Raw genomic sequence first — 27280 nt, forward strand, 5'->3', positions numbered from 1 at the left:
GTTTTTAACAGTTACGGGAACATAGAAATAAAATTGAATGGAATTGGAGCTCCCACTCCAACAAGAACCCCAGACACAAGACATGTTAAATGTGTCTACACTTACCTCTAAGGCACCTTCATCCTCCTCCTCATCCTCCTTCTTGAATACCGTGTAGAAGATGTACACTAACAGGGAGTAGAAGGCATACATTCTCTCCAAGCTGTCCCGGAGTCGCTGTCGATGACCAAACTCCCGAACCAGAACAATGACAGTCTCACCACTACCTGCACTGCACAGATAGAGGCAGGACAATCATTTCTGCGATAGTTACTGCACCGAAATAAGAACTAGAAGGTATGGTGTGACTAATACCATCAGTTTTTTTTTTCTGATCTCACCATCTCTCTACGAACAAAGGTTACCCTTCAAATATCTTCAACCAGTCCGTCAATGTGTCCTTCATATCCCTGTGTGTCTATGTTGCCTCCAACGTGCATCCTTCCACCTCAGAGCTCCAACAGAGATCCCCACTGTCTAATCTCCTCCTCCTCCCCTGCACGTGCACTGGATCTACAGGCTCCAGATTGCACTGGGCATGCTCAGTGGCAGATCCCTGTTCCTCTGCAGTGGCGGTGAAGCCTCAGTGAACAGTGAACCCCAGCAACAGCAGCAGGTGTGGTCAGAGGGTGAACCTGCTTCAGATTACATAGAGCCAGAAGGCTATATATTTATTTATCAGATGATTATAAGCACAAAAAACACAGAAGAGCAAGATGGATTTAGGCCAAGATCATTTGAATGCCATAGACACATACGTAGCGTTGATTACACAAACTGCAAAGATGTATGCAAGAATGACATTCATTTATTAAAAGATCATCATTCGTGCTTCAACAGACACAGACAGGTTTCATCTATTTTGTTAACAAAATAGCATTACATTTTTTGTTTTATTTAATGAATAACTGCAAAACTTACATTACGGAGAGATAGCCAAGTGCTTAGGTTTGTGTATGTTGCTGTTCAGAGATGGGCATTGAGATATGGGCGCTTGTATACTGTAGTGTAGTGAGGGAGGCAGGTACAGAACTGATCCCCAAGATCTGTGTTTTCTCAACTGAAATGCAAGGATGAATATCAATATATATTGTATTTGAACCTGAGAGTTACCAAATTAGTTACAGCCGATGTGGAGTCATTCTGACTGTATTGACATTGGGAAAGAAACCAACATCAAGAGAAACAGCTTTATTGAGTTTGTCAGTGGCCATCTGCCGCTAAAGTGACTTCTCAAATCATACCATGGCAAACATACCAAGTCAAACAGAACACGTATACATAAAGGAGTATGTAGTATGTGACCAGAATCCTCTTTTGGCATAAAGTTATCTGCAACAGTTGTGAAGTTGTTAAAGTGTAATGTAAACGTAAATGGCATAAAGTGTATTGCACTTCTTCGAGATGCAACACTTCTTTTCATAAACTCCTCTGGTGACAGAATAGCTGACATCCAGTCCTACTGTACTGGGGATATTTGGTTTTGGGGGGAAATGTGAGCTTTCCGACCCTGAGATACTTACAAGTTAGTTACATAAAAGTTAGACAAATCAGAAATGTTAACTTTGGTTCCTTGGAGCTCTAAACATGTAAGCATGTAATCTCCAGGTAACAGTGATGATAGATTGTGTGGATTTATCAGATGATTCCAAGTCAGTCCCAGATCCTCACCTCCAGCAGGAAATGGTCTAGGCCTCGCCTGGTGGCCCAGCACCCTAACGATAATGATCCTTTTAAAATCAACTTAACCAGTCCCTCACTGGCCACTGGGGAGAGGAGAGGACTCAGAAACTGGACTCCAACCCTGAGGCCCACCAGCGAGGGGAGGCTGAGGGCCAAACTGCCAATGGTCCCCCACCCATTACTAGAAAACAGACACACAGTCATACTGCAGGAAAGCGACGAGAGGCCCAGGCAGTGAGTCATCAAATTGAGTGTATCTGCTGACAGACAATCACTGAGTCCGAGGAAAAGACAGGAGCCACACAACAGAATGTGAGCCGTGTTGCAGTCTTCGCTGAGCCATAAGAAGTCAAATGCAATCAGGGAGGACACCAGAATCTCACTGGCCCACTCCATCTCGTGTTGGAGGTAGGCCAGATGCACGCAGAATGGACTCAGGGTACATTGTATTGCAGAGAACCCAAGGAGAAAGAAAGCTACGGATGGCGCTCTGTGGTCCTGGAGGAAGAGATAATAGGCATTATTACTTACTGGAATGTCAGTGGATGGTTAAATGTCCCATGGCATGCTACTTTATGGATGCTTTAATATAGATATTAGTGGGCCCCAAACACAGTATTTGAAGACGTTCCTGAAATTCAGCCGTGGTGCAGAATTACAGCCACTACGAGGCAGTCGCGCATTGAGCTTTCCCCAAACGCGCCGTTTCGGTGTCTGTAGCTTTAATGCAAATGAGGAGGAGAGAGGCAGGTCAAGGAGGAGGGGGGCGTCGCCCTGAGCAGCTTGCTGTCACAATGCGCTCTGTTTACAGTGGATGTATCGCAATGGCGAGGCACACACAGCCTTTGGCCGTGTTTTGTAAATATTCTAGAAAACTCTGGGTGCTCCGGCGGGAGACCTGGGCCTCGTTTCCCGATAACGATGGATCTTCACTCGTATCACGATGGATCTTGCGAACCATCGTGAATTTCTTTGGAGCGTTTCCCGAAACTCCTCTTAACATGAACGCGCACTCACGACGTTCGTAGGTGCCGAAATGGTTAAAATATCTCATTCTCTAGTCTAGAATATTTGTAGACATTAAAAATGCAACGTTCCATTCATTCATTATCATTCAAACGCAGAGGCTAGGCATTGACACACGGCTATTGCTGACCCGATTAGGAGAGCTTGGTCTAGCCCATATTGTTGGGCAGGATGATGTAGGCTATAGGTCTTTTTACGCTGCCAAGCCGGTGTTGTGCTGAATCTCGACCCCCCGCATATTACAACCCCCCCTTCGCGTGAACGCGCAGTCGCTTATTGTCAACGCCCCATAATTTAATTTAGTTCGAGGCGCTCTTCCTTCTGACAATATTAGACTAAATAAGTGTTTATATTATATCAGGGGCCGTATTCACAAAGGATTTTAGGGATAAAAGTAGGTCCTAACTGGCAAATTTAGGAGTAACTCCTAAAAATAATGGGCGTGTTACTCTTAAATTTAGGACTAGTCCCGTAATAAAATGTTTGGCAACACTACACTATTTAGCAACAGGGAGAATGCAACTTTGCAATGCCGACGATTTAGGAATATCGCAACCATCAGTCAGCCGTGCCATAAACCAAACTATCAACACGCTCTCTAGACCACATATCATCCAACAGTTTATCCGGTTTCCTTTGGACATTCAACAATTACACAGGAGGATCAAAGCCAACTTCATGGCAATTGCAGGTATGCCCGGTGTGGTCGGTGCTATTGACGAGACGCACATAAAAATAGTGTTCGTCAATAGGTAGAAAGTGCATTCCATCAACACGCAGGTTGTTTTTGATGCAAATTTTAACATAGACTACTGGATGTTGTTGCAAAGTGGCCTGGAGCTAACCATGATTCGCGCATTTTAATGGAGAGCCGTCTGAGGCAGCTTTTTGAGAGGCAACATGTAGGAGTTGGGTGTCACTTGCTGGGTGACAGTGGCTATCCCTGCAAGACGTGGCTCTTGACACCCTACCTCAATCCACAACCGGGAGCACAGTTAAAGTATAACATGTAAGTGATTACGCAGATTACGCTTATTCCTATGCGTATAACACATCGTATTGGCTCTTTGACGCCTTTTATTTGTTGAATCCATATTTATTATTGTTTACTGTTTTCCTCCATATATGTTAGAGCACACAAACATACACGAAATGTTGTGGAGAGAGGAATTGGGATGAAACGTCGGTTTCGTCCACGGCTAAATACGCTCACCCCAGAGAGGGCAAGCACAGTCATCACTGTATGTGCATTCTACACAACCTCTGCAAGCGGAGGGACATTCTACAGCCAGACGATAATGATGATGATGACGACGATGAAGAGGACGATGACCACGATGATGATGATGGCGATTAACATGACAATGAATTTGGCCGTGTGGAACCGAGTGGACTGGGATTTAAGGATCACTTTGTGAATACACATTTTAAGTAAACACCCTGGCACAAATCAGTGAACACACATTTGTGTAGTTCATAACATTTATTTTCTTTCAATTTTTCAATTTTACCTATTTTTCTCTCTCTCTCTCTCTCTCTCTCTCTCGAACGTGCAGGCTACAACGTCATTATCTTGGTGTGCACAAAATTGTCATCATGCATGTATTCTGCTAACTGCACTATAACTACTTAATAGGAATTCATTTCTAGCCTAGGCTATTTCCTTGTTTTTCTGTGATTTAGTGGGCTCGTCTGAACAACCAATCACCGAACTGACCGCTTCTAAACTCGTGCACGAGAATTGACATAATCCATAGCAACGGCGCGTCACTCTTAGTTCGTGATTCATCCTTAGTAAGAGTAGGTCTCAGCGGCTTTGTGAATAACTTTTAAGAAAAAACTCCTACGTAAAATGTTTTAGCGCGAGTTAGGAGCACTCCTAGCGGTAAGATAAAATGCTTTGTGAATACAGCCTCAAAACATCACAAGTTGAGGAACTTATCACAGAAAGCGATGGCATATTTTAGGTTGTAAGTTTTAAGACGAACACACCGCAATGGAACCTCAGACGACCCATGTACGCAACAACATTCACGATAATGAACTACGAGAGCACTTACGTAATAGTTAAATAGTTAAATGTAATACATTTATGCATTATGTTATTTACTCATATTAATTTTGACAACATCTTGGTAGCCTACCCTAGAAAGCACATTTAACTGTGACTGATCCAAAACTAAGGAAATCCTTTACTATGTACAGACTCAGTGAGCACAGCCTCGCCATCGAGAGAGGCCACCACAGGCCTGTGGTGGCCTGTGAAGGATATTGGATATATTCAATATATATTCAATATATATTAATTGAATGTATCCAATATATATTTTGGATACATTGAATATACATTGAATATATATATATATATACTGAATATATTCAAAATATCCAGTATCCAATATTGCTCAACTTGTGATGTTCTGATATAATGTAAACACTAATTTTGACTAATATTGTCAGAAGTAAGAGCGCCTCGAACTAAATGAAAGTATGGGGCGTTGACAATAAGCGAATGCGCGTTCACGCGAAGGGGGGTTGTACAAACTAAAATCTTTCAAGTACAAAAAAAAATCCTTCAAGTACACAAAACAATTCGTCAAGTACGGAACACTGAAAGTTGCGCTTGGATCTGAAGGCATTTGCTCGTGAATCAGCGCGTGGAATATTTTTGTAGGCTACTTGAAAGATTTTAGTTTGTTCTTCAAAGATTTTAGTTTGTACTTGGAGGATATTTTTTTGTAATTGAAGAAATATGTTTCTTTGTATGTGTAAAACATAATGTATTTGTTTCTGAAGCAAAATGCATTATTTTGTGAATGATGTTTTGTATTTGCAAACCACACTGAGCCTGTGTGTGTTAATCGTTGTGCGTGAGTAAAACACGTTTTCTGTTTGCGTGAATCGTTGTGCATGAGTAAAACACGTTTTGCGTGTGTGTGGGGTTTTGGCATGATTCCATCTCCATAAAAAACGCCCGCAGAAATTATCTGACACCCGCTGGTCTCAGCATGATGCATACAGTAGCCTGTGTCTTCTGTCATTGATCAATATGAGGACATGTTAACCACGATGGTTGAATTAAAATCAGAGGGAGACAGCAAGTGCAGCTCGAAAGCGACCTCCCACACAAGAGCAATGGAATCATTTGATTTTATTATATGCCTTGTGACGTGGCGTTTGATCTGTACAATTTGGCTGCGCATGTATTTTTGGAATTTTAAATTGCTGCAATAAATTATGTTGTTGACTTCTAACATGTCTCTATCTTTGCTGTTTAAATATAACAGTAGTCTATGAGTAATATATCGGCGGTAACCACTGTTTTTGGTTGCGAAATTGCTCAAGCTGGGCATGGTTGTGTTTTAATATAACGCATCCAATACACGGAATGTCCGCTGGTGAAGCCACGGCTAACGATGCTCTTAGCATCCTACGAGTACCACTGGAGTCCTCGTTAGCTACGTGCGTTTTCACGACGTTCTTTACCAACTATAATTTCGGGAAACGGTGTGAAAATTGTACGATGCTCGTACGACGCACTTCACGTCCCATTTAGGCTAACGATGCTTTCGGGAAACTGGGCCCTGGAGTCCTCGTTAGCTACGAGCGCGACGTTCGTTACCATCAATGCTTTCGGGAAACGGTGTGAAAACTGTACGCTGCTCGTACGACGCACTTCACGTCCCATTTAGGCTAACGATGCTTTCGGGAAACGGGGCCCTGGAGCTCTATATCTAAATAATATCATATATTATTACTTACTGGAATGTAAGTAAGTAATAATAGATATCTATGTCAAATAATTATATTATTACGGCCAAAAGCTGTGTGAGCCTCCAGACTATATTATGAATCTCAAACGACTGCGTCGGGTTCGCCGAAGTCTGTAGTTCTTCCACGTCCACATCAATCTGAAGTAGACTGAACCACAAGATGGAGGAGAAAGGGATTGTTGACCGCGGTTGTCTCCCGCCGGAGCCTCGCTGCCGAGCGCTTAGGCACCACCGCCTCCTGCAGTGTGCAGCGCCGAGGCGGTGAGCTGCGCTCAGCAGCGGGAAGGAGGGCTCAAGCTGGAGACGTTCGCCGGCAACAACCCCTTTCTCCTCCATGTCGTGGTTCATGTACTTCAGGGAGTAATAGGTAGGCTAGGGGAACTCATTAATGTTAGAAAACCTCAGAAAGTGACATTTTCATGCCATGGGATCTTTAATATATACACACACAATGTAGATGGACTCCTACCTTGAAGAGCTGATGAGAGGAGAACAAGGCAATGGCACACAGAACGATGTTTGAACAAACAGACCACGCATCTACAGATGTGGCCATTGAGGATAACAGCAGGGATGAGTAGTACTAGTAGGCTACTAATGACAGCATGGACGGAAGAACTAACGTTAGCATACCAATTCAAACTGTTTGACGTTTATTCAGTTGTTGCAAACCATACACTTGTGTATGTACTAACTTAGATTTGGAATATTTCCTCTTATGCCAGAATTTGAGTAATGTGGTGAACTTCAGCCTGCAGACCTGCGGTTTGTTGTGATCTGGAGAGCACAGTGCGCACGCTCACTGAGTACAGTGCGCATGCTCGGGAGTTTAAACAGCATGGCGGCGGACTGCTTGACAACAATAACAGAGCAATGGATACGACATAAACTACACTTAAAACATCCTTATCTGGGTAATAAGTCAACGAATTAATAATGGCTAGTGTTTCAAAATACATATGTACTACTTGCATTGACATTTAAATGGCGATGTTTAAAGTCACATCTGTGTCACTCATTTAGGTATCTCTTAAAGTATCGCTATCGGATAATCGATATGAATATATATATATATATATATATATATATATATATATATATATATATATGATTCCAAACTAAACATGGTTAAATGATGCACAACTAGCCGGTGTCCTGTGTTAAAAGGGGACGTCAGATCACTGAGGCTTCCAGGAACATACGAAGAAAAGATCCGACATCTGGGGGATGCATTGACCAACTTTATCCGTCTGAAGAGCCTCGACCTCTCCTACAACGCTCTTGTGTCAGTGGAGGTACGTCTGTCCGTCTGCCTCGACCTCTCCTACAACGCTCTGGTGTCATTGGAGGTACGTCTGTCCGTCTGCCTCGACCTCTCCTACTACGCTCTGGTGTCAGTGGAGGTACGTCTGTCCGTCTGCCTCGACCTCTCCTACAACGCTCTGGTGTCATTGGAGGTACGTCTGTCCGTCTGTCTCGACCTCTCCTACTACGCTCTGGTGTCAGTGGAGGTACGTCTGTCCGTCTGCCTCGACCTCTCCTACAACGCTCTGGTGGAGTGGAACTAAATCAATTTTCTACAAAGTGTCTAGTGTGAGCTTTATTCGAGAGCCACTGCACATTCATCAGCAGTTGCTATATTTATCCTCCTAGGGGTTGCAACACTTGAAGATGCTAGAAAGGCTGAATCTCTACTACAACCGCATACCCACCAAGGAGGAGGTCAAAGTCCTCTGTAAGCTGCCAGCATTAAAGGAGTTGGACCTCAGACTCAACCCTTTGACCAGGAGGGATCCAAATTATCGCCTTTCTCTGATCCATGCCATGTCCAGCTTGCGGAAACTGGGTAAGTGACAGTTTTCTCCCCCAAAGAGTTTGTATCCTCTTGTCATATCTCCAACTGACCTGGGTCATTACGCTTTTCCTCTATTTTAGACGATTGTCCAGTCAGAGATACTGAGCGTAAAGTGGCCATCATGCAGTTCCCTTCTGGCTGTGGGCCTCCACAGGGCCCACACTGTCCAGATGAGTGTCCTCATCTGGACACTGAGCAGAGGTAAGACTGTTTCTTTATCAGTTCCTTATCAACGACATATAGCCTGAAAAAGGTATTGATATAAAAAAGATGCATACATAGTAGGCTTGGGCAGTATTCGGATTCCATGTGTCTAGCGGTGTCTATCTGCCCGGGAGACAATCAGCAGCACCACTCTCTATAGTGGTGCAATATATCTATAAAGAGGCCAATTACATATTAGACACAGCATTGTAGGCGAGACCAGTGGTTCTCAAACCTTTTCTACTAGTGTACCCCATCTAAGATATATTTTCAGCTGAATACGGCACAAAACATTTTTATATATATAAAACGAGGCATTGATAACTTTGTAAGTAGGTGACACAGAGAACACAGAGCTTGTGACATCCGTGAACAACACACAAGCTCTGGTTTCGCCAATCTACTTATTAAATTAAATAAACTTATTTATTACTTCTTAAAGACAAGATGGGGTGAACTACTGAAGGTATTGTGTGTATAAAATGTCCTTTTTAATAAACAATCTGTACACTTACAAAGTTATCAATTCCTCGTTTTATATGTTAAGACCCTTATTATACTACCAAAGAAGTGTCGGGCTACTTCTAGACTTGTAAGTGGTTTAAAATAGCGATTTAGTTTTTACCATGAGACATGCCCCTATCGTTCCAAGTTTATAGCGTTTTGGTAGAATCGGCTAAAAACAACCTACATAAGGATACGTCTATATGCGCTTTTTTGCTCCCAAACGAACATTCCACTCGTTATCAAACAAAAAATATCCCAGATCCATTTTACACCGGATTTCTCTCTTTAATTCGTACAGCTTTCTGCTCTAGTTGTAAAGCGCTGCATGTTGTTGTGTTTGTTGATTGCAGAAGCAGAAACCAAAGAGTGTCGTCTGTTGAACGCTTAACAAAGAGGCTTTTTGATGTCCCTGATGATGTTGTGATGAACTTTGTTGCGAAGAGTAATGTTGGTCAAAGTAACACACAATCTCCGTCTTGCTCTTCCCACGAGAATTTGGAGTCTCTTCCTTATCTAAAACAAGGTAAAAATAAAAAGTATACATATAACAAATGCTATTATAATATTATTCTTATTAAATCAAATGTTGTTTGAATGGAGCCTTACTGGGGGGAGCCCTAGTTGAGATTAATTGGGCATTTATTTTTGTTTTCCGTTCCAGAAACTGAGGAAGGAAGAGTAATAAATATTTCTGACTCTATTAAGACATCCCCTCAGGTGGACCTCCTATATAATGCTTTCATAGATAAAGCTTTCATATATAAATCTTAGAAATTAAGACAAGAGTCAAGGTGAAATATTATTATTTTATTAACTTATCATTTGTTTCTAGGAAATGGGTAAATCCATCCTGAGATTCAACAAGACCAAATTTGGTAAGCCTGCAAATCAAACATGGATTCCTTAATATATCTTTTATGGTAATATCTCATTGTCAGTCATGAGACTGACAATCAGATATTAGCTTGTAGGTTTTTGTTATTTCTCTTTCATATTTCAGGAATTGTTGCTCCCTTCTTGGTATGTCCTAAAAAAAATCCTTAACCAACAAGCAGTTAGTTGTAGAAATAAACCTTATGCCCACATGATGAAGACAAAGATCAGTGATCATTTTGCTTTTTCCTGTCTGATTGTTTTAAATAAAATCGAATTGTTCTACATTGATATTGAAAAAATAAAACTCATGGAAAATGTCCTCCTTATTTTCAAAGTAACAGAAAAACCGAGGGTGTCGTTTGGCCCCATCGTAGAGAAGATGTGCAGATCTCTCACTGGAAGAGCAAAGCACAAGGAGAACACGAGACAAATGAGACTCCAAGCCAAAGGCCATTTCACCCCGAACCCCAGCCAGAAGCGTACGCCATTCTCTTCATGTTATCATACAACAATCAGCAATCATTTCATTTTGATGACGCTTGGTTTTCTATCTCCTCCGTTGTCTCTACGATCTAGCTCAGCGCTGTAGTTCTCCATTACACAACCTTCAGCCACCTAGCCCGCCGAGGTCAGGATTCCATCTCTCTGACCAATCAAACCCCATCCTGCACCCGGCAAGAAGATCCTACTGTGGCCTCAACAGAACAGCAGGGGGCGCCGCTGCCTCTCCACAGAAAGCTGACCAGCACAAAAGAGTATGTTTCCTTCTTGATATATATCATTTAATGGTCATACATTAATAGTAATTCCGCCAACTGGATATTCAATTAGAAAATATGTTATTGTTTTTGGCCCTTTGTTATTTGTATTAAACATACAACTCTTTCTCCTAGGGTAGCTACAGGAAGCCACTGGAAATGCTTCTTAACCTTGTGGACAAGCACTGGGCGGGGGAGAGGTCGCTTCATCAAAACAGCAACTTCCTGTGTGAGTGAGAACCATGGCGTATCCCTCTACCATCTTCAGTTTCAAACATAAATATAACCGCAAGCGGTGATTAACGTGGTCCAAGCAAAATGAAAAGTGAAGAACACACAAATGGAAGATATATAAATATGACATATAATTATGAGGGAAAGATGTTGATGTTCCCCTTATTGCCATACTGTACCTCGGCTTTCAGGTGACTGGGCTGCAGAGCAATGGCCAAATATCATGTTCAGCTTGTTCATAACATGTCTAATCGGGATTCGAACTCTCAAACTAAGGATCACCAGTACAAGGCATTATCCCATTGAGCCACTGACAAACCTAAAATGTAGCCTCATTCACATGATTAAAATGTCTATTCATAAGCACACAACATCCAGAAAACTCCAAGCAAACATTTCTCAAATGAATTAAGGGCTTTCTTAAAAGCAAATACCTGAAAAATCTTTGAAATTCTGGGGAAATTAAACATTTGTTGTCAAGAACACTAACGGAAGAAAGATTAATATGACAGAGTTCATTATGAAGGAAAAATGGTTAACGAAGAAGTTCCCCTTAATGCCATACTGTGTCTTGGCAGTCAGATTCTTGGAAACTAATGAGCCGGACTGTTGAATGCCTGTTAAATTTCAGGTGCTGTTCAATGTTGTGTTTCTTAAATTAGTGGCAACGACAGAATGTCATGTTCAGCTTGTTCATAATGCTCTAATCGGGGTTCGAACACTCAACCTAAGGGTCATCAGTACATGGCATTATCCCATTGAGCCACTGACACTCCAGAACTGCATGAAGCCTCATTCAAATCGTGAAAATGTCTATTGATAATCACACAACATCAAGAAAACTCCAAGCACACATTTCACAAGAGAATTAAGGGCTTTCTTAACAGAGTTTAGATCTGAATATTTGCACTGTTAATGATATCCACCTAATGATAGCCGTATGGTAATGGTTTCAATCTGATTTTAGAGATTAATATGATGAGAGGAATTTGAGTCCAGGTCAATCTGGTAAGGAGTAATAAGGCTAGTTCATAATTATTTTAAATAGTGCCACCTTTGGGTGCAGTACCACAATTTGGGTTTATGGGTAGTGGGGGGTATTGGTATCCATCTAATAATAATCGTATGTTTTTTTTATACAATAACAAAATGGTCATATAAGAAAACTGGGCTAACTGCTCCAAATTTATTGGCCAATATCTCTCATATGGAACTAAATAAAACAAATTCTGTTCGATGATTTTTGTGAGGCTTGGTGTAAAGATTTTATGTGGTGATTTTTGTGAATATTTGATTATTTGTGTTGCCTGTGAATCCTTTTATCATGTTTGGCTTTAATATGAAATTGTGGGAAGAGTAATTTTATACGGGGGTTTTATAGATGCATCTGATTCTAGAGATTAATATTATGAAAGAATTTTGAGTCCAAGTCAATCTGGTGAGGAGAAATAAGCCAAATTCCTGATTTTTTACAATAGCGCCACCTTTGGGTGCAGTACAACAAATTTGGGTTTATGTGTAGTGGGGGTTATTGGCAACCATACCTGAAAATGTCAAGAGTTTTCGACTTACGGTATAGGCTGCAGTATGACATTTACAGAATTTGAGGGGGGAAAAAAACGTTACAGAAACAATAGGGGACCAAGCAGCTTCGCTGCTCGGACCCCTAATAAATCAAACAAACGACTTTTCATTCCAGCACAGGCAGTCCAGATCCTCTCCATGATGGAGGATGACCTCTCGGTCCAGGAAGCAGAGGTCACGACCTTGAGGTGGGATGTGGCCACACTGCGCCATGGGGCGGAGTTACGAGAGGAAGAGCATCGGCTGGAAGTCCTGGGGCTTTCGTCTCAAGTGGAGGAGACTCAGGGGGCCGTGGTAAGAAACATGGCCTCTCTAGGTCATACTTGACAACAACACACCCTCTGCTTGGCTTTCATGTTGAGGATCTGCTGGTCTGATGGAGTGTAGGCCGGGTTCCAGGAGCAGCTGAGGCTGGTTCTGGAGGAGAACGTGGGCTTACAGAAGCAGCTGATCAGACTGGAGCAGCAGTACCTCAAGTCTCTGATGAAGATTTCACCAATCGATCAGATAAAAGGTATGGGGGAAAAAAATACATTATAAGATGATTTCTAACATGAAGTAATTTTGCTTTATTAATTTTTGCCACCCAAGAGGTCCATCATTTTGGGCCTATTGTTGCACAACTATAGCGATTGGTTTGTTTACAGGAAATAAATCCCATACCCCAAAATCATTGAGTGTTTCTCAAACTGACTTCCATCTGCAACTCTTTCCTTCTTGTTTCTGTCCTGGTGTGTCTGTCTGTGCACAGAGGCTCAGACGGAAGTGGAGGAGCTGAGGAGGGAGATCGAGGGGCTGAGGGAGAAGGTCCGAGAGACGGAGCGAGTCAACGAGTTGACCAACATGCTGCAGGAGAGCCACAGGTGAGAGAGGGACACGACGCCACAACCTTTATCTCAGACATTAGATGAGATTAAATTAGATTATAAACAACTAGAACACAGAGGCAGCACCGTACTTGCATTAAGAACCTTGATCGATAATGCTGTTTAACGCTGATAACGGTGCCACCTCTTCTGCCAAAGAGCTGACTCACATGTACTCACTGGACAGAATCTCTCACTTTGTCATGTTCCATACCCCACAGGTCGCTGGTGGTCACCAACCAGAGGTTACTGGGGGAACTGAACAGCAGTTTGCAACATGGATGATGTGATGGACAAATCAAAATGTCTGGCAGTAGTGAGGACTAGTTAGAAAGGAAAACAAGACAACGTGATTATTGAATGTATGATAGATCCATGTGGATCCATATTGAAGCGTTCATGATATTTAATATTGCTGTATAGTATTAATTTACACCAATAACTGTTATCTTTAATAAAGTTCACAATGTAATTGTTTTACGTATTTTATTCAAACTATATATGAAACAGAGCCTGGCATCGCCAGACCAAATCACAAATGTGTGTTTTCTGGAAGCTCTCAGTTTATTTTGATTTCCACGGGTTTAAAAGGTTTTGATTGACCCGAACCGGATCAGGTCTGCTGGGAATCAGTCTGAATAGAAGGGTTGCCAGAGGCATATGTCAGAGCAAAAACTACGAGCTCGCAGATTGGTCTGGTTTCATGGCCAAATTGTATGATTTGTAAAATATGAATTCAACATCGTTCAGATCTTCCCTGATTTTCTAGTCGTTTAAACAGCTGTAAGAGTTAGAGCAATGTATTCACACAGTAATTTGCATGTTTACTTATGTGTGTGTCAAGCGTGTTAAATGTGTAGAGGCGGTATTGGATAGGAGAGTCTGGGTAGGCTGGGGTGTATTTCAGATAACTGGAGAGATGTGTGCCCGCCTGCCAAATAGAGTTTGGGTCAGTCAGACTGCACCTACAGCTCTATGTTTAGCTTGCTGGCGGAGTTGGAAAGTAACACCAAGTAACGCAAACCAGCGCTCCTTGATGTTAGAGAGTGATTTATGGGGGTGATATTTATCTTTTTCTGCAATCCGTTCCCTATCTGTTCCATATAGTAACTTGATGAATATTCAGGTGAGAATGGCTGAAACGCACTCATGGAATGTTGTTGCATTTTAAGGTGAAGTTGAATCAACAAACATCCACCACCACATGTTTTGTTTTTTTATTTTCCAATAATTCACTACAAATCATATCAACAAGTTTTAAAGAGAGAGACAGACGTGTAGCATGCACCAGGACACAATAGTTAACATTAATATAAGACATTATTGTTGGTCGTTTGTGTAAAAGGTGCACTGTATTTGGCATGAAGCATACATCACAGATTGGAGCAGAGATACTAAAGCTAATACTTACAGCAAACACTTCAACAACAATGGTACACCACTATGTTGAAAAAATAGAGAAAAGGCTAGGAAAAAAAGTATTTTTTTCTTTTTCCCTTTCCATTTTGAATAAACACTATCATCTGATTTTGTTTAATATAGTTCAATGTCCACCATTTATTCTACACTTTTTTTTTTCTAATGAAGATAATGTCTTCACATTGGTTACAGAATTTAAACGTTAAATGACAGAAACATACATATTTTTCATGAATCTATGCGCTTCGGAACCAGATGCAGTATACATGTTCCAGCGCTTAAAGAGGAATATAGGAAACCCGTGTTTTAAATAAAGACACATCTCTATCAATTCAAAAGAAATATACAAAATCTTACCACCAATATATTAGAACCACAGTATGCTACTCTGACAGAGAGATAATGTAAGTACAATGTTAAAAATACAATCTTCACCAACCCAGCTCATTAGTTCTGTGTGAGTTTCTGTTAAATGTTTATCACCAAAATGGTTTCTGTATACAGTTTACAAGTACGGATACAGGGACGTTTAATATTACGTTCTTGTTAAAAACTTCTCAATCCAAATGTGGATAATTCAGGACGTAAAATATACTTCATATGATCTATATTTTAAAATGTTCAGAAATATATATGCTTTTACTCTTATACTTGTTTCTTCTTTAATTGCTACAGTAGAACCTTTTTATAAAATTAAACATCATTTAATTAGGTAAGTGGGATGCCTAGAAAGATTCAGTCCGTTATCGTTTTCGATAAGTGGTTTAAAATAAGGAAAAGATTGTTCTATTTTAGACCTAACGTAAAGGATCTCGGAAATCTGAAAATATTAAGATTAATATTAAAATATTAAGATTAAATAATAATTAACTGATTATTATTTCACTATAGATAAGGCAGACACACATATAAATAAGGAGGGAGGTATCAATTTAAGTATAATCAATTCAAGTTTTTAATGGTTTCAATAACGGAATCTACTATGAAAATATACAGAGAGGAAATTGAAAGTGTAATGCTCAATACGGGGGAAACTTGCTATTTCCATGAAAAGTGCAAAGTTTATTGCTTTTGTTTGGTGAATAGTTCACTGTACTTTGAAATACTATACGGCCCTATAATAATAACGTAGTCATTATGGCTAGTACAGAAGATTCTCTCATTGTTATCTTTGTTCAGGGTTTGGCAGTACCTTACTTTCACATAGGAATGTACCAGCTGGTGATGAAAAGATGTAAACAGTTTTCCAGTTTTTCTGACCTTTCAAAAGGAAATTACACAATAAAAAAACTAAAACAAAATGGCAGACAAACAGAAAATGGCCAGTGGGAGATTACATGATTTTTTTTTTGCGCTTTCAGATTGTGTGTGTGCGTGTGTGTGTGCTGTTGTTATAGAAAATTATCCATATCAATCTAGTGTTTATCTCCCTTCCCCCTCACATGGGCTTGGCAAGCTTCTTCTCGTAGGAGCCGGCGTGTTTGTATCCGGAGACGTACCCGGACGTGTCCACCACGTCCACACGCCCGGCCTTCCCCTTCCCGCGGCCGCTGTTGTCGAAGCGCTCCTTGTGCGAGCCGGTGAACTTGCTGGTGTCTGTGAGGCGGCTCACCGTGGGGGACGCCACCGCTCTCTGTGGGGTTTTACAAAAACACCTTCACTTCTGAAGTCATTCATACAGTTGTATTCATCATTCTTTGATCATTCTACATACGTACATTATGGTGGCCTTACCGTGACTCCGGAGATAACCGGCGCTTTCCCCTCTATCAGCTTAAAGACCTCAGCCTCGGCCTCCTCTGCGGGCTTCTCTTTATATTTCTTCTTGGCCAGTTCTCCCAGTGCCGCCTTGAACTCGTCAAACGTGATGTTACGGCAGGATTTCTTCCTGAAATGTGCAAGACAAACATGTCAGCGCTTGAAGGCTGACCCAGCCCTTGAAGGCTGATCCAGCCACCATATGCCGTGTGTCGTTGATCGCAGGCAATCACGTAATCTATTACCAATACAAAAGCATGCGTGATGGCTTCATTGTGGCAGGTTTATGGGTCAGACAGGGAACAGATTGTGTCCACCTTGTAAAATGAAGTGTGAAAGCAGATGAACTGTTTAGATTCTATGTCTCCCAGTGGGACTCATTGCTCATAGTCCTTCAAGTCGCTTCACAGGCTCAAACCTGTGGCTAACATCGCTCTTGCCATATACCACTATGTTTATGAGACGTATACTCAACACTTATTGTTGCTCATAACTAAAGCATATCGCTGTTCCCTATCTTGAGTCGTGTGTCACAGCGGCCTCAACAGTCACTCCTGCTGGGCTGCCCGAGCTGGGCCAAAGTCTGGCGGCCTGCCCATTTCACTTCCATGTTAAAAGAGCATAGTAACACAAACACAAACAAGCTATTGCCGTGGTGATAAATCACCTAAACAACGGCCTGTAAAGCCTACCGTCTCCCGGAGCAACCTGCCGTCATAGCAACCAGCTACAGTAAACAGGGCTGTTGGGTTTATTATTCATTTGGCTGCTTCAGCGACAGGGATAGTTTGGGCGCTGCGTGTTTAACATTGGAGGGCCGCATTCCTCCTTGTCGGTTCCATGCTGTCTTATGTCAAGCGGGAAATTGGATTTCCAGTTGGCGTTTTGCAGATAGTCCGCTATACAACCATGTTTCTTTTGTAAATCCATCACAATAAAATACTGGACTCGGTGAAGTGTGTAGATGGTTTTCGTCATGGCAATGCATTATTCTACTATTCTGAGGAGACAAATGATGATGTACTGTAGAATAACAATAGTTTACAGAAAAGGATGAAATTTAATGTTTGTAAAAGTGTATAGATGTAGCGCATCTGTGTCTGGTGCGTTTGGTCCAACTATGTGCCAGAACGACGTAAATGAATGATAGCAAGGCGAGCAGAGGCATACCATGGTTATCTATCTAAGCGGCACTGCTGTGGAGCTGAAGTCTAGCAAACGCTGAATCCAACTGTATCGACAACAGAATTGTTTCCGATACAGTTGGGATCTGTGTTTGGGATCTGTGTTTTTGGTACTGGGTCTACGGAACAAGGGAAGAGACCACACTCAGTAGAGACTCACACAAGATAGAATAAAGTAGTAATTTCCGCCGAGTGAAAGTGCATCTGTTGAACTGCTACAACAGTAATCATTCAAGACCTTTAACTGTTATTAGAAAGAAAGTGGAGAGATCCACATCTCTGGCATGATTGCCCTTCCATAGCACACAAACCCACACATGAGCCTGGGGGTCAGACCCAGCTTAGAACATGGACCCATCCCCCTTCCTCCTCTTCCTCTAGTCCTCTCAGCTGCTTCTGAAATATACACACATGCCACACGCTTTGTTAACGATTCCGTTAGACTGAACACACCACTCCAACGGGTATCCGAGCTGCACTCTGCATGTGAGAAGATCCCAATGAAATCCTCAATGGAGATTAGATATGCCACATTTACTATTTACTATATTATTTAGTCAGCAGATGCTATTAAGCACATCCAATTTACAGGTCATAGCTGTATTAAACATAATAGCTATGCATGAGGTAGCCACAAACAAGCAAACTGAATGAAGGTAGCCTTTGTTTTGGAACAATAACGTAGTTTGACTATAATGTCATCAAAACCATTATACTGTAGATGCATTCTTAATTTGGAGTATGTTTTAGGCCTATGATATTTATACATCATATTTTGACTGAAAGGTTTCACCTCACTAACAGTTGTTTGAATACCTGTAAACATTGTTTAAAGACCGTGCTTGGACCACGTCTGTTCCATACATTTCATTATGTGTGGAATACAAAAACAAAGATTGAAAGGCCACTAAATCAATGAGAGATTCCAGAGCATTCTTACACTGTCTGCTCCTCCAGTAGAGGACAGTTGATGACTGGTTTCTAGCCACAGTCCTGGAGCTGTCTAGCAGAATAATCTTTATTCTCTGCGTTCAGCCACGATGAGGAAGCTGATTCATGCATGAAAATAAAACTTCAAAATGACCGTGCACAAAAAAAATGCACAATATAGTCAACCATAAGAAAGCTGAATGCCCTCAATACACCAATACATTATTTGGTTCTGTGCCATTTATCATAATAAATAATGGAATAGACATTCGCCTCTGTCATACAGGGTGTCTTCTGTTTACGTCAGCGACATTCAGCAAATTCCATTCTTCCAGCCAGCTATAATTTAATATGTTTGAATCCTTTTTTGTGGGGTCACTGGTTTTATGGAAGTCTCAATCACCATAGAGACGGATGACGCTATAAGGCTGAGGAAGATCAGGAAGGACACGCCGTGACCCCCCAGGGTCACACCCTGACCTCTGGTTGTTTCTGATAGTACACCATGACAAGGATAGTAAGACATGACTAACAGTTTGTCATGCAAATCGGCAATTAAGAACATTAAAATAACAAAAAGTATGTAGCTATAGCCAAGGCCGGATTAACCATTAGGGCAACTGGGCACTTGCCCAGGGCCCGTGACATCAAAGGGGCCCTTGACAACGTTTTTTTTTTTCAAAGTGCAAACATACATCTTCAGACACCACATAACACGACAAAACCCAGATACGTGTGACAGACATGTAACATATACCAAAACATAAAGAATTATACGGGGACAAGGACAGATTACGAGAGGGTTTGGGGAGGTGTTTGTGAGAGGGAGAGAGTGTGTGTGTGTGTGTGTGTGTGTGTGTGTGTGTGTGTGTGTGTGTGTGTGTGTGTGTGTGTGTGTGTGTGTGTGTGTGTGTGTGTGTGTGTGTGTGTGTGTGTGTGTGTGTGTGTGTGTGTGTGTGTGTGTGGCCAGATGCTTTCCTCCGGCATCTCCGACCCCCAACGCGATAGAGGTCACACCCGAAGCACCTTATCCCCCCTGATGAACCCCCCCCTCCCCAGGGCAGCCGGCCCTAACAGCCATTAACAGTGGTAATGGAGGTGAGGCCTATTAAGTTAAGTTAAGGCCTACCTAGTTGTTTGCTGTCAAGACAATTGAAACATTCAATAAGTACTCATCAAGCCACCAAGTTCTGATGATAGCGACTTTACGATTGTTTGGCGGCGGCGAGGGGGGGGGGGGGGGGGGGGCCCTTGAGCCTTGTTGCCCAGGGCACAGAAAATTGTTAATCCGGCCCTGGCTATAGCAAACAAATGATGCAATAATTAGTGAAAAAATAGCATGAATTGAAAGTTGCTCACTAGAAGGTAGTAAATAACTGTCTCCTCTTACTTGACTTTAGTGAAGACGATGTCGACATCAGTGAGGGTGATGGATTTTCCGTCGATTACATTGCAGTCCTTGCACAGTTTTGACCAGTTTTTGCCATGCATCTCCTTGCCTGTGGCCCGCGTGTCCCCGTGTATGGCGAAGCGGCGGAAGGACTCTTCCAGTGCAGTCAGTTCCACTGGAGTAGACGCTCCAACACCACCTTCATTGTTCCCATTGGACTCAGACGAGAGCCTCTTGGACGCTCTGTCCCTGGACTGTTCACTGGGCGGTCGCATGGATGCTGTGCTCATGTTGGAGTGCTTGGCCGTCTGAACCTTGAAGTCATGCGCGTTATCTCTGAGATAGAGGAACCAGACTTTGTTTAAGCATACAGGTCAGGTCATATGTCGAATTTGACTTATTAGTCATTATCAGGCCTCTATTAAACAAGGGGACCAACTAAATGTGAATGAGTTGTCTCTCTTCTGCCCATGTCCTGACACATAAGGGTGCGCTCATTAATTATTACTGCTGGGCTGTGCTCATTAACAAATCCAGATGGTTTTAACAACCCAAATGGAGTTCTACTTTCTGCACCCGGTCTGATATTGAGGACTGAAGACAACATCCCTGTTCATTCTAATGGTCTTCTCTAGATCCCTCTAAGCTGACCAGTTTCTGACCTGTTTCTGGCTTAGCTCCATACATGCAAAGAACACAAGGCTTGTTGCCTAATGTCAAGACGTAATCTTGTGTTTTTTTCTGTTTACTCTGGCTGCCCTCTTGAGGTAGCTCTTTGCTCGGGGCAAGTTTAGACAGTCATTCAAGAGGTACTGTGAATGGTGTACTGGCACAGAGGTGCAAGTTGTTCATAGGATCATGTGAAACGAAAGGGCATTGCAAACGAGTGCCCGGAACACAGAAAACATGACATTGGTCATTCAGAAATGTAATCTATAGACATAGATTAATCTATTGACATATATGTCTATAGATCTATAGACATAGATCTATATAAATATATATAGACGCTTTGTAGGCATGCACACATACACTCACACATGGATAAACAGACTTACTTCTGATCTGCCATGTTGTTTTTGTGGGAATGTATTTCCTTGTGTATACTGTTTGGATTAGCTGAATTGTGTTTCCTTTTTTTGCTGTAAAAAGTGTGAAGAGGTGAAAGTTATTATTTTTAGCGTTTAAGGTTTAAACATCATTTAAAAATAACCAAACCTGCTAATATTCTATTACTCCCAACATGAATAAAACAATTGACATTACATCAATATGTAAATCCACCCAAAATAATGACAAATGCATGGCAATGAGCAGGAGGACACATGTCTCCTATTAAACTACTACTATTAATAACTGACTACCCAGAAAGAGCCCCAATTTAAACAGCAAAAAATAATGAATTGATTAGAGTTATTCTCTAAACTAACTGTCGCTGTGTGTTTTTAAGTGATTCCCACGTACAGCACAAACACAGGGCTCCCTCCGAGACGCATCATCACACTCATCTTTATACACTCAAACCAGTAGCATTCTCCATCCATTAAGTGGCTCTCATTTGAACCATCTGAGAAAGCATTGAACCTACTCTTCGAGGATAGGAAATGTTTACTCAAAATATCCACATTAAAAAAAAAAAAAATCGACAGCATGAAATAAAATAAAAATTTCACTTATCTTCTTAACTCATCTCACCTCTCAGCTGTTCCCATAGTTAGGGCATCCTTGAATGACCTTTTTTAACTGCCCAGAATAGCCTTGTGGTGGTCGTACTCGCTTCTCATTAAAAGGTATGTGTGAAAGCTGAGTTCCTGTCAGGTCCAACTGGTAAAAAAGGAGCTTACTCCCACATGACTCCCACTCAACAAACGCCTTTCACTAACTTCGATGGCACTGTGTAAAGCAAAGAGTTTTGTGTAGAAGGGACAGACCCCAGCAATCACAACTATAACCTGTTTGAATGCGACTGACCTGCTCATGTGCACAATAAAGTGCCCAAAGCCATTCCCATTTGCCATGTCTATTCATACAACAGAAAAGGGGGAGATAATTAGTGAATAATGTCATTGAGAGATATGGGGACTGGGATACCATTGTCCAATCAGCAAGTGGCTTGTGTGTTTGTGTGTGTATGTGTATGTATGTGTGTGTGTGTGACGAGGTCCCATGCCCATCTCCATCACCCACATGGTGACATCTCGGAGTACCACTCACTGTGTGACAAGCATACGTCATCGAGAGCTCCAGCCAAAATCGACATGACGGCAGATTTTAGTTTGTAAAAGTGAGACGCATCTCTTGCAGCTTAAACTCAGTCTGTCGTAATCCAGGATAAAAGTATATTCTGAGTTAATTATATAAATTTTGATCCCCTTTGTAGTATAGCCAAGGAAAATGGTAAACTTTCCACAAACATGCCATGACATGCAGTGACCTTCCCCACTTCATCTGACCACAAATTCATTATTACACATTAAAAAAACGAATTGTTACTCTTATTATATTCATAGTTGCAGAACTTGGCACATGGTAAAATGTCATTCCAAATGGAAAGTAAGGTGTCCATACTTACTTTTAATTTCTATGACAATTATATTAGATAATACTATTGAAGGTATTAGCATTATATTACATTGAATTGTATACTTTATTTATTTGATATTATTTTTATATCATAAGGAAGGTCAGAGAGGTAAGGGGACCATCATACTCTCTAAATAAACAGACATTAGCGATGACTATGTCACACTAATTCACTAAAATGTAACATAAATAACCCATACACAAACATACACACGCTCCTGATAGTAGCATAATGATGTCTTGTGAGTGCTGTGGTGGTCTTTTGTCATCCTCAACAGAGTTCTAGCTTTGTATTGTTGTTTAGGGAGGCTCCATTCACGGAAGCCATATCTATACAAAACAAAGGAATCTTTTCACACTGAGATTGGACTTCATAGCCCTCTGTCTCAAGTGCGATCGTCTCCTGTGCAAAGAGACTTCTCTGCCTTCAAATTGTCTCTTAAGACTTATGAAGAGCTCAAAATACATTAAGTGTGTTGTTCTGGATTGGACTAAAACACATACTGAGAGATTTACCTAAACAACATCTTTCGAGGTTGTTATGTTTTATTCACTGTTTGTATAATTGATCTATGATACTTTCTGATTGCTATCACAAGGCCCTATTAAAAATATTGGACATTTAGTAAACAAGGTACTACACGTTACATTACCATGGTATTTCATTAAAGGTCTGAAGCCAAGGATTCACATTAGTTCTATCCTCACCGTTCTCTCTCCCAACAGAGATGCACCTATAAATCCCGTGGGATATCAAAAAACACATAGAAAGAAATCTGACTGGATGACAGAAGGCTGGGACTTACACTGTACAGCTGAATGCTTTGACTACAAATTTAACCATTTTTAACTAGATCTATTAATAGCAGAAAGACACTCCGGATAGAACATTTCATACATTCTCAAGCAAGAAGAACCTCCGCAAACCTTGAACCCACTCAGAAGAAGAATTAATGCATCTTCAACTTGTTGGTTTTGCAGATCAGTGTTAACCACACAAGATGACCGCGGCATTAGCGGTATGCTAAGTCTGTGTAAGAACCGCACTGAACCGTACTAACCCACCGAGCCCTCATGGTGGCTGGGCATGAAGCATCTGGCTTCTATCTGGATCACTGCCCTGGGCAAGTAGGCCCATATACTCTTGCACCAACAGCCAATCAGATCAACGCTCCACAACCACCTCTGTTTACTTACAACTGTCTTCAATCTGACAATCAACCCCTTTCTGCTAATAGAAGACTTTGTCTCACTGAGAGGGAGGCAGATGGAATCCACAGAAAGGCATTGGTCACATCGCAATACTTCCACTCAAAGCATTTCACAACTGTGCAACCAGATGATCCAAAAGGACCTAACAGCAACCCAACTGTCCCCCATCCATTACCAGAATGACCCTGACATACAGAGACAAAGAAACAAAGATGGAGGATAAGAAAATAATGAGAGCCGGTTAAAGACCCTCATTATTACATTAGTAAACATCCTGGCATTCTGATGATGTTGGTCCTCTAGCTTCCCCACCTTCTTCTCTCCCAGTCCATATTTTTGGGAGCATTAGACAACGTATAACGTGAGGCTATGCCGAGGTTAACTGCGGTAATCAAATCACCCACATAAGTCAGTGGAAGCTTAGTGTCTTGAGACATTAATTTACAAAAACCCATCCCATAACCAAGATGGTCGAATAATTAAATATCGCAAAATATGCCAGTGCAATTATTCTATTAAAAACTAGTTTGTACATGGATGCATTTCCAACCTTTCAGTTTTCCAACCACACATGAATATGAATTATGTTTTGACTAATTAGGTCCACTGGTTTACACATTGAGGTTAACTCTGGAGGACAGAAGCTATGAGGCTCAAGCGCAGGAGCAGAGGAATCTGGGACAAAGGGAAAGATGAATCTCTTTTCTCCTCATGCATGACTAACCCTACATATGGGCCGAATAGCTCATGCAAAGTATTCATTGTCGTAACTGGATGTCGAAAGAGTGGCATACACGAGTACATTTAGTCCAAGGGTGTTATACTGCATTCAGATGCCTCTGCAATTGAGGCTACTAATCTATTTGTTTCAGGGGCTAATAAGGGCCTACTACAAAGCAACGCTAAGTCATATATAATTATGTTACTAGTGAGGTTAATCATTGTCGTTTTTTAACTACATAAAAAAACATTGACCTTAATGGAATGGGAAATGAACAAGTAATAGCATTGGCCAGTGGGAGCATGTTTTTGTGGCGTGATGGATCATGTTACATAAACTTGCAAATGCGAGATTCATACAGCAGGAGCAGTGGCAGAGGAATACACGTGATCATTGTTATTGTTCAGGATTCAGCTTACAGGCGCGCCTCCATAAGCGCTCTCCAACAAGCACACTACCCACGTTTAACCGCACATTGTCTCATGCAAAAAACGAAAAAAGCCACATGGAATATATATTATTTATTCATTTGTTACTAACATTTCTGCATGGAGTATATATAATAATCAATCGGTGCAATTTAACCTACAGCAAAGCCTAAAATTGACATTGGCCTACATAAAGGATTGTTGATACTGGACGAATGTGAGTTTGTTGTCTTATGTATCCTGTCATTTAAGGGGGTTGTTTTCAAAACAAAATTGCTTCTCGTTATACAAGGATCCCCTGATATAATATGTAAAATGAAATGCATTTACCTGTCAGGTTAATGATCCACCTTCTCTAGGTGAGGGTTGTCGGTTCTACAGAGCCATCAGTTCTCTGTTCTCCAGCTCTTTGCTCCATCTGCCTCGGAACGCTCGAGAGAGAGTGGGAGATGCTGAAGCAAAACTAGAGCGCTGATTGGCTGCCGTCTGAGGTCTGATGTCCATGGCAGAGAAAAAGCTTCTGAAATATATTCCCTCTTTTGGACCGTGGATCATTTGTCCTGCTGCCTACAATGTCTATACAGTATACAAACCCAACCAAAAGATATTCAAAATAAAACGGGTTGTATCATAGTTGAAGACTTTTCAGGTCCCCACTATTACGTAGAATAATTGCCAATAAAGATAACGATTTATGAGGTGTCCGTGCATGTTCATAATATATTGTTATCTAATTAATGATTTAAATATTTTTCAGGAAGTTCATCCGGGCAGTTTCAGACATACAATATCTTATTGTCAGATCTTTAAGGCTATGTTGAATCTTTGCAGAGTTCTTTTTCCAAGTGGTTGTTGAGTATTTTGATGATCAGTGTATGTCCATTAAACATCCGAAGGTAGGCTGTCGACAAAACTTAGAACCAATGATGTAGCCCTTGAGTTCATAAGGGCCTGGTAGACACCAAAAGAGAGTTTATGCCTTCATTGTATGTTTAGGAAATAACCTATTACCTTATCCTTAAAAGGGGATGTCACCAAACCATGTAGGTTTAACTACTTTTCCACAATAGTGCCACCGTGTGGTCATGTATAGCCTCTGGGGAAAAAAACATACATATTGAAATGGTAGCATAATCACTCCATGATTATGAAACAAGAAATTCAAATACTTCAATCGTGCAATCAAAATTTTGATTTTAATACATTTTGAATGCATCGCTTCATGACGTATTACATACACCAGCGAACTCTAAAGAAAGGAACAATTGAATAATGAGAATGACTGCAGAGTTCATGGCTGTCCACTGGGCTCAGGTTAGGCCCTCCAGTGGGGATGACTACAGAGATCATGGCTGTCCACTGGGCTCAGGTTGGGCCCTCCAGTGGGGATGATAACAGAGTTCATGGCCATCCACTGGGCTCAGGTTGGGCCCTCCAGTGTGGATGACTACAGAGTTCATGGCCATCCACTGGCCTCAGGTTGGGCATGGTGGAGGGCCCTGCTGTGGGGATGTGGTCCTCAAACTGGAGCTCCCCAGGGGGTTCTGTAACCCCGGGCTGCCGACGACGGACTCGCCGCTCGCCCTTCCCACAGTCTGGTCGTCTCCATGGAGTTCAAAGCTGTCCTCGGAGTGGCTCAGAGAGGTTCCACCTTCAGTCCGAAAGTCAGTGGCTAAAAGAAAAATATAGAGAAAAGAAGGCACAGGGAGGCACTTTTACTGAGTGCTAATGAAATCCCTATTATGCTAGTGCATATCATTTAGGTATGTGCTTTAACACAATAAATATCAGGAGTTTCATTATAGTATCGGCGTAAGACAATTCTGAGACAGTCTTTAAAAAAAAATCGGAAAAACATTAATTATTAAAAAAATGTAAATGACTTAAAACACGATTGATTAGGCCTATAGGCCGACATATATCAGTCCTAATCCTGAACGCACCGTGCGTACATTTTTCACGGCATTTTCCCCCAGACAGACAGACAGACACTTTATTTGCCCCAAACTAACTTTCATAATCCAGCAGGTTACACAATACAAATAACTCTTACACAAATACAAAGGATATAACTAGGGTATAATGAGAATACTTGGTTACAGCTGTGCAATGACTATCTTAAATTAAATTGGTTATATGGAAAGATTTTTGTCTATGGAATGATCCTGTCACTTTACTGCCACACATTGTGTGTGTCAGTAAAGTGATGGAATACAGGAGGTAGGAGAATCCGTGTAGGGTTCGTTCTTT

General features: G+C 41.4%; 3 protein-coding genes across 10 annotated transcripts in view; 1 reads left to right on the forward strand and 2 right to left on the reverse strand.

Annotated features, from left to right (window-relative positions):
• Positions 1-7273, reverse strand: part of si:ch211-257p13.3 (kinesin-like protein KIFC3) — a 35088-nt gene extending 27815 nt beyond the window's left edge. Inside the window, exons 1-3 of one of the 2 annotated variants that reach the window (XM_030371185.1) lie at positions 6991-7273; positions 381-2220; positions 106-266 (exon numbers count right to left, since the gene is read on the reverse strand). In XM_030371185.1, coding sequence (XP_030227045.1) covers positions 106-192 — 87 coding nt within the window. In that variant the 5' untranslated portion in view covers positions 193-266; positions 381-2220; positions 6991-7273. Of the gene's footprint in view, positions 1-105; positions 272-380; positions 2221-6990 lie in introns of both variants that reach the window. The other variant, XM_030371184.1, reaches the window with a different exon arrangement.
• Positions 7183-13882, forward strand: cep72 (centrosomal protein 72). Of its 7 annotated transcripts, none has more exons than XM_030371192.1 (15): positions 7183-7435; positions 7689-7816; positions 7871-8032; positions 8175-8367; positions 8457-8577; positions 9438-9610; positions 9749-9804; positions 9920-9962; positions 10299-10442; positions 10540-10718; positions 10857-10950; positions 12655-12833; positions 12927-13053; positions 13291-13402; positions 13627-13882. In XM_030371192.1, the coding sequence occupies exons 1-15, from the start codon at positions 7339-7341 to the stop codon at positions 13688-13690; spliced, it is 1872 nt and encodes a 623-aa protein (XP_030227052.1). In that variant the 5' UTR covers positions 7183-7338; the 3' UTR covers positions 13691-13882. The 7 variants fall into 7 exon arrangements, with proteins under 7 accessions (XP_030227052.1, XP_030227053.1, XP_030227049.1 ...); XM_030371193.1 differs by having other exon boundaries at positions 7925-8032; XM_030371189.1 differs by having other exon boundaries at positions 7689-8032.
• A 725-nt stretch (positions 13883-14607) lies between these two features.
• Positions 14608-25487, reverse strand: tppp (tubulin polymerization promoting protein). Its single transcript, XM_030371214.1, has 5 exons — positions 25361-25487; positions 21145-21228; positions 20087-20422; positions 16559-16712; positions 14608-16457 (listed from the first exon to the last, which is right to left on the reverse strand). Exons 2-5 carry the CDS (start codon positions 21156-21158, stop codon positions 16263-16265), a joined length of 699 nt encoding a protein of 232 aa, XP_030227074.1. The 5' UTR covers positions 21159-21228; positions 25361-25487; the 3' UTR covers positions 14608-16262.
• Positions 25488-27280: the final 1793 nt, after the last annotated feature.

Source organism: Gadus morhua, chromosome 11 (genome assembly GCF_902167405.1).
Source record: "Gadus morhua chromosome 11, gadMor3.0, whole genome shotgun sequence".
Taxonomy (NCBI): domain Eukaryota; kingdom Metazoa; phylum Chordata; class Actinopteri; order Gadiformes; family Gadidae; genus Gadus; species Gadus morhua.

Coding starts and splice junctions, on each gene's coding strand:
- cep72 (XM_030371189.1), top strand. CDS start 7,339: ATGCTCGGGAGTTTAAACAGCATGGCGGCGGACTGCTTGACAACAATA. Junction 9,805..9,919: donor CTATTAAGACATCCCCTCAG/GTGGACCTCCTA, acceptor ATTTGTTTCTAG/GAAATGGGTAAATCCATCCT. Junction 12,834..12,926: donor AGGAGACTCAGGGGGCCGTG/GTAAGAAACATG, acceptor GATGGAGTGTAG/GCCGGGTTCCAGGAGCAGCT.
- tppp (XM_030371214.1), bottom strand. Junction 16,713..20,086: donor ATCGTCTTCACTAAAGTCAA/GTAAGAGGAGAC, acceptor TGCACATTTCAG/GAAGAAATCCTGCCGTAACA. Junction 16,458..16,558: donor CGGTTATCTCCGGAGTCACG/GTAAGGCCACCA, acceptor AAAACCCCACAG/AGAGCGGTGGCGTCCCCCAC.